Source organism: Nannospalax galili, unplaced genomic scaffold (assembly GCF_000622305.1).
Source record: "Nannospalax galili isolate Female #2095 unplaced genomic scaffold, S.galili_v1.0 scaffold751, whole genome shotgun sequence".
Lineage (NCBI taxonomy): Eukaryota > Metazoa > Chordata > Mammalia > Rodentia > Spalacidae > Nannospalax > Nannospalax galili.
This window is the reverse complement of record NW_008331125.1, coordinates 1606638-1614093: the sequence shown is the minus strand read 5'-3', so window position 1 is coordinate 1614093 and position 7456 is coordinate 1606638. Positions and strand designations below refer to the sequence as shown.

Here is a 7456-nt window from a genome sequence, read left to right as displayed (position 1 = left end):
AAAAATCTTTCCTGAGTAGATATGTAATCATAATAGCTCATTTTTACATACTAAAAATAGGCTGAAAATTCCCTCAGGGTGACAGAAGCTAAATTATTTTGTAATCCCACATTATCAAACAGTGGCTACTGCATTGGTGGTTCTTGTTAGTCACACTAGAAGTAACTGAAAACAATACCCTCTCTGAGTTATTCTATTAATAGAGGTCCAGTAGAAAGGATGGTCTGCAGAAAACAGAACATTTTTGTCTCTTTGGCAGAAGTGAAGGCAGTGCATGTGCATAGCATTTGTTGGCATGTGCCTTTAATCCCAGCACTCAGGAGGGAAAAGCAGGTGGATCTGCCTAGACTGCTAAGTTCTAGGCCAGCTGGAGTTACAGAAGGATCCTGTCTCAAAACAAAACAAAACAAAAAACTCACTGGTGGGGAGGGGGGAGAGATGACTCAGCAATTTAGAGCACTGGCTGCTCTTGTAGAGAACCCAGGTTCAGTTCCCAGGACCTACATTGTGACTAACAACTGTCCTTAGCTCCAGTTTCAGGGGATCCAATGCCCTCTTCTGGTCTCCATGGACATTCCTTCACATGGGTGCACTTACATTCCTATAGGTAAAACATTCACACACATAAAATAAAATATAAAATACAATAAAATAATAAAATAAAATAAAATTTTAAAAAATGAAATTTAAAAAAAAATAAAGAAATGCCACAGAGTTTTTATGTCTCAAGTCCTCCAATTTTACTCACATCATTAAGATGATGGGTGTGTACATACATCCAGGCCATGCATAGCTTCTGAGTGTTTTCTGGTGAGGCCGTAATAGCTCTGATCTTTCTTTACCCTTTAGGTTAACCATGGTTTAACTCTAGTCATAATTCTGGGGCTAGAATATGGTAGAATTAACAGATACAATAGAAACAAGAAATGTTCCTGATTACTCCAGTTGGGAGAAAAGAGCATAAGGATTCTTTTAACACAGTGGTAAGTCTTACATCTGGAACCTCACTATCAAATGTGACCTAGCAGAAAAGAAAATGCCCCTTCACTCTTCTTTGAGGCAACAATCCCAAACAATGAGCAACTTCCTTGGAAACCAGTGTTCATTTCCTTCTAGTTGAATGTTACAGAGGAGACAGAGAAGGGAGGGTCTCAGCTCTGCTCACTGTTTTAAAATGACTTTCTTCCTTCTTATTCCCCTTACCCTGTCCATGCTGCTGAGGCAGATGCCAAAAGCTTATTGCAGATGCCAGTGAAGAAAAAGTGTGGTTTCTTGCTTAACCCATGAGATCTAATATTCTTTCCAAAATTTAATTTTAAAATGAGGGGGAAAAAGGAAGGGAGGGAGGGGGAGAGGGAGAGAGAAATCACTTACCTCAAACGTTTTGGAGTTAAACTTAAATATTTCTCTAAGTGTCAAATTCCTTATCTGAACTTAGCATGGTGGCATATGTCTTTAGTCTCAGCACTTGGGAGACAGAGGCAGGTAGATCTCTGTGAGGTTGAGGCCAGCCTGGGATACATAGCAAGTTCTAGGACAGCCAGGGCTACATAGTAAAACAGTGTCTCAAAAGAATTTTTTAAAGCTCTTACCTGAATAGCAGGATCATCTAATAACTGTATTTCATTTCTGTCTTTCCATTATAATGATTAACAAAAATGAAGATTCTGATTAAATAAAAATGCATAGGTTACCAGTATTAGTTTATTATAGCATTGCCATTATTAAAGTCCTTTATTTTCACAAGGAAAACTGAAGGCTAATTTTGATGCATAAATATTTTACCTTAATATGAGTATATTAAAATAAAACAATCAAATGTTCTTTAGAGCTGTGCATCTTTTATTTTTGCACTTTTTTCTCTAATTTCTCTATTGCTTGGCAATTATATTCCAGTTGAATGTCTTTTTCCGGTCTTTTTTAAAGTCTCCTCAAAAGAGCAGTAACAAATGTCCCCAGATCATACAATCCTGTGAAATAAATACAAGGAAATGTAACTCTGTTTCCAATATGAAATTCAAAATTTGGGGATTGATTTATTGCAAATAAAGAATTTGTTTTAAAAAGAGTAAAATATACAGAAGTTTGCTTATATAGTTCTATTTAGTTATTGTGAGGGGGGGAAGAACTGAATTTATAGGTTAAGTACTAACTGTATTGGGGAAGTCCACAGTATCTTCTCCATAGAACCCCCCCCCCACCATTCACCATTCTTTCAAATGCACAAACAACAGGCTTAAAATTAAAAAATAAATAAGTAAATAAATGTTCCTAAACTTTTCCTGTTCAAATGGGATATGATACACATACTCAGCTTAAAGACACCAAATGGAGGCTTTGTTCAGTTTGGCAAACAACACAGTGGCTTCACATAACAGCTGTCCTTTCACCTTCTTATTATAAACACAAGGAAACATCTCACTGGCAACTTTTGTAATCTTTAAAAATGCAACACAGTTCTCAAAACAGCAGATGCAAACATTGAAGGCAGGGGTCACAAGACGACTTTGTGTAATTATTGAAAAATAAAACCATCGTTCACCAGAAAATTCAAGTCTCAGATCTAACAAAAAACTCTTGATACCCTCTTACACAGTTGGAAATTCACATTCAAATGAAGCACCAAAATCACTTCCCTTTCTGTGGGCAGCAAAAACAAAGAGGAAGAGACTATTGTACAACTGCAAAGGACACAAAGATGGTTTCCCTTAGAACTCTGGAGCAGAACTACCAGGGAGCAAATTAATCTTTTACAAGATTCTGAGGTCCCAATTCTGTCTCTGAGATCCAAAAGCTAGATAGTGTCAAGGTGGTCAAACCCTTTCCAGGGACAGCCCAGAGTTCCACTAACTTTGTGTGCGTCCAAGATATCCATAGAGCCAATCTAAGCAGTGCTATGACATGCTAAACAAAGCTATTCCTTCATCAAAAAAGGGCCAGAGGGTGGATTGAGAGAGTGCATCCTACAGGTAAAACTGCCCTTTAGGTTCTACAGGAAACCCCCACTTGATTTGGATGCACTGGGGAGACTTTTTCCTTTCGGCCTCTGCTCCTTGTCTCACCACCACCACCACCACCAGCGCCCCCCCCCCCCGAGGTTTCTGGGTATCTGGTTCCAAGAGTTCGGCTGAAATGAATGCCTCCCAGGGTCCGCAAACTCAACTTTCTGCCCTTGCTTCAGCGCTTCCCAGGCGGAGACGCTTCAATGCTTCCTAGGTGTAGACCTGGTAACCTGGATGCAGCAACCTGGTGGTGCGCTAGCAGACTCCCCAAGACTAGGAGGCGCGAGATTGCTCCGCCCCCGCTTCGTGTCCCCAGTGTGCACTCCGCGGCTGGCGGGCGCCTCCCGCAGTAGACAAGTGGCCACGCCAGAACTTATGCAAAGGGCTGCAACCTATACAAACGAAAGTCTGTTTACCAAATTGTCAGTGTCTTTGGCGAGTTCTGATTCCGAAGCAGGAGCAGGTCCGCCTGCCTTCCTGGCTTTTCCCCACTGACCCAACCTTGTATTCACAAGTCCACTCTAAGAGATACCTTCTCACAACTTCTTTTTGAATCCAAGAAAACACAGTAAGTGGGGGCTGTGCACAGGAGAGTCTGAGAGTCTGTGCAGGAAAGTGAGACTTTCCTAGGTACCTTCTGGAAAAGTACCTCCTACAGCTTTTCCAGGCGAGATATGAGTGCATGGGAACCCGAGTCAGCAGAGAGATCAGAAGGAAAAGAAGAGTAGACTTTTCTAGGGCAAGAAGGAGGACGAGAGAGCATAGTCTTGAACCTCAAAGTCAAAGTTCTAGAAGTGGGCGGGTCTGGCAGTCCTAGTAGTCGCAGAGAGTATGGGTGCAGTTTATCTTTCTGTTTGGATTTTCTGCCTTCAACTACTGAGGCGTAAACTTCCATCCCAAAGACTGTTGGGCGGATGGAAGAGAGGGGAGGTACTTGCTGCTATCAAAACTGACACTGGGGTTAAGACTGAGCCAATACCCTTCCTTACAGACTCTGGAGGATTCTTTGGGGTCGCTTTGCTAAAAGCGCCCTCCCCTGGCTACCGGAAAAGAGGGGGCGAGATCTGAAAGCCTTGAACAGAGAAGCTGTTTCAGAGGAAAAGCAAGCTATCTTAGGTGTCGCTTCCAGAGGGGTACCGGGTGTACAGTGAATGGGGCAGGTCCTGTACCCCCAACTCGCCAGTTCCTCCATCATCATCATCATCATCATCCTCGTCGTCGTCGTCAGGTCCTGTACCCCCAACTCGCCAGTTCCTCCATCATCATCATCATCATCATCATCATCATCCTCGTCGTCGTCGTCATCATCATCGGCGGCAGAACTTGCACTTGATGATCTTCTTAAATGCGTTTTGAAAATCCTTGTTGAAGTAAGCATAAATGACTGGGTTGAGCAACGAGTTGGAGTAACCCAGCCAGTTGATTATGGCGCCCAGTAGCGTGGGCATGTGGCAGCTGCTCTCACAGAAGGGCAGGACCAGAGCCACGATGAAAAAGGGCAACCAGCAGAGGATGAAGGTGCCCATGATGATGCCCAGCGTTTTCACTGTCTTCCTCTCCCTGGCCAGGGCCATCTTACGCTTTGCCTCGGCGTTGCGCTCATTTTTTCTCTCCGCACAGGCTGGGGCATAGGGGACAGGCCCCGACTCGCTGGGTAGTGGCAGGTGCTCTTTAGAGGTGCCCACTCGGTGTACCTCAATCACCTCCAGGGCGGCGCCGTCCTCACCCTGCCTCACCGCGCCGTTAACACAAGGAGCCCCGGCGGCCTTGCTCTCCACGCCCCGCCTCCAGTCTCCACTACCTAGCTGGCTGTTTATGCTCTTCCTGGGGGGTGGGGCCGACGAGTTTCCAAGGCGGCTGTCAGCTCCCCTCTTCTCCACCTTCTTGACAGTTTTGCGAATGCGAAAGCGCGCAGCTCTGAAGATGCGGCCGTAGAGAACCAGCATGAGCAGCAGCGGGATGTAAAATGCTCCAAAAGTGGAGTAGATGGTATAGCCATGGTCCTTGCTGATGGTGCACGCATTGGGGTTCGAGCGGTCTTCCGGGGTGCGCCAGCCCAGCATGGGCGGGATGGAGATGAGGAAGCCAATGAGCCAAGTGAGCGAGATCAGCGCAGCGGCGCGCCTGGGCGTCCTCTTGTTCACATAGTCTATGGGGTCGGTGATCGCCCAGTACCTGTCTAGCGCAATGGCACAGAGGTGCAGGATGGACGAAGTGCAGCACAGCACATCCAGAGCGATAAACAAGTCGCAGGTAACCTGGCCCAGAGTCCACTTGTTGAGCACCTGGTACAGAGCGGCCATAGGCAACACCAGCACTGACACCATGAGGTCGGTGACCGCCAAGGAACCGATGAGATAGTTTGCCACATTCTGGAGGGAACGCTCCAGGGCGATGGCAGCCACGACGCAGGCATTGCCAAGCACCGCGCAGAAAATAAGAGTGCCAAGCAGCAGAGAGGTGATCACTTGGTAGCTGAAGGTCACGTCGGAGATACCAGTAACATTGCCGCCTGTCCCGAAAGGCTCCTGGGATGATGTGGTGTTGTTGCCCTGGCCAAGGGTAAACATATCCATGCCTGCCTGCGCACCCGGTGCGGTGGGGGAAGGGAGAGGGAAAGAGCTGCAAGAGGATCTCCCCCGCCCCTCCCCCCTGGGGTCTTCTACCTCTCCCGTGGAGTTTCAGAGAAAGGGGATGCAGGGACTCACAGGAAGTTCTTACAGCTTTGGCGAAGGCATCTCAGAGGAGCTGCTTCTAGGCACTCCCTTGGCTCCCTCGGGTCCTGGGAGCTTAAAGGCTCCAGCTAGGAAACTGTAGTTGGCCTGAGAGCAGCTTCGGAATCTCAGGGTGACCGGACACAGACTGGAACATCTGTCTCAAGCTGTCCATTTCACTTTGTCGCTGCCCAGCTGGCTGCCGGAGCCCAACTCTCCCCGACTAGCAAACAGTCTCCAATCTCAGAAGTATCTGGATTCCAGAAACCCCATCCTCCAGGGTCGTTCTGTGACCCTCCTGTCCTAGTTCCTTCTCTCTCTCCCTCCCTCTTTCTCCTTCTGTCTCAGCTCTTTTACTTTAGTCTCCTTCTCTGCTTCCTCCACTAGCCTTCCCTACTAGTCTCCCTCTTCCTTCTCACCTCTCTTTCTTTATTCCTCGGTGTGTCGCTCAGACAGCTAGTCTCCCTTCCTCCTACGCTACCCCCCCCCCATCTAACACTTCCCCAACCCCGAGTGTCTCCTTCCTCTGGGTCCCCGCCCTCCTCTTCTTCTAGCCAGGCGTCTTTACATTCCAGTCCGGTTTTATGGACAAACTCAGAACTCACTTTACACACCCGATCCGATAGCTGGTCAGACCAATGTTTTAACAGATAAACTCCGCCTCCCACCCAGCCAAACTCAAGGGAGGAAAAAAAAAGAGAAAGGGAAAAAAAAATCCCACTACCTATTCCCTTTTATTTCTGCTAAATTCTTAAATAGAGTTAGGACCCCAGGGTGGTATTGGGAAATAGAAAAGGAAGGTACAGGGAGCCTAAAGGTGGAAAGCCAGGCAGCCCAGGGTCATTCTCTAAATTATTGCTAATTAATGGACAGAAGGAGGAGTGTGTGTGTTAGCTTCCGAAAAACTAATCACATTCGACATCTAACAGTCTAGCCTGACTCCCTCGGGGGAGGGGCGGCATGCCCATGACCCTTTCTTTTCTTAACCTTTTGGATTAGGGGGAAAAATATAACGGACATATTAAAGGACAAGCACATAAACACCTGAATCTCAGAGAGAAGGTAAAAGATACAGATAGGTTAAGTACTTTACACACACACACACACACACACACACACACACACACACTTTTTAACTCACCATTGTCCTTTTCATTTCAAAAGACATGACACCTCCCATAGCTTTGCAGTGAGTAAGTTCTGGGAAAGAAATATTTTGCCTATGCCTTGTAAACGACGGCCTTCGATTTATGGGAACCTTTGCCTCTCTCACCAGAGCCTCCAACCTAGAGAACTTGCTGGCATCCTCCGTAGCTAGCCTCTGTGCTTCTCTCCGAAATTGGGTTCAGCACCCGGGACAGCTCTAAGCAAAAAGGGCTTATGCCGCCACCTTCTGGCAAGTGCTTTAGAGAGCCATCTAGAAATTCTTGCCTTGCATAAATTTAGCAGGTACTAAGGAAGTTCAAAAATCCCAAGAAAAGAGAAGAATACAATAAAAAGAAAAAATGTATCAAGTTTTGTCATTTGAAATATTTTCTTCAACTATTTCATTTTTGCTTTTTTCCTAAATTTCTATACCAAGCCTATTATGTGTTCTAGCTCTTTTTGAAAACCTTGGGTCTCTAACATTCACAAATTCTATAGAAAATGCCTTTTTAATAGACCTAGGTAAGGCTTTCACCTGTTGGTGAAAGCTATACATTTACTATGGCTTTATGCTTCAGAACTCACATATTTTAT

At 45.9% G+C, this 7456-nt stretch overlaps 1 protein-coding gene across 1 annotated transcript; it reads right to left on the bottom strand.

The window, feature by feature from the left end:
• Positions 1–1800: 1800 nt before the first annotated feature.
• Htr1a (5-hydroxytryptamine receptor 1A) lies at positions 1801–6053 on the bottom strand. Its single transcript, XM_008856278.2, has 2 exons — positions 4304–6053; positions 1801–4229 (listed from the first exon to the last, which is right to left on the bottom strand). Exon 1 carries the CDS (start codon positions 5576–5578, stop codon positions 4310–4312), a length of 1269 nt encoding a protein of 422 aa, XP_008854500.1. The 5' UTR covers positions 5579–6053; the 3' UTR covers positions 1801–4229; positions 4304–4309.
• Between the last annotated feature and the right edge of the window lie 1403 nt (positions 6054–7456).

What these genes read in the sequence shown, in the direction of transcription:
- Htr1a (XM_008856278.2), bottom strand. Translation starts at nt 5,578, where the DNA reads ATGGATATGTTTACCCTTGGCCAGGGCAACAACACCACATCATCCCAG.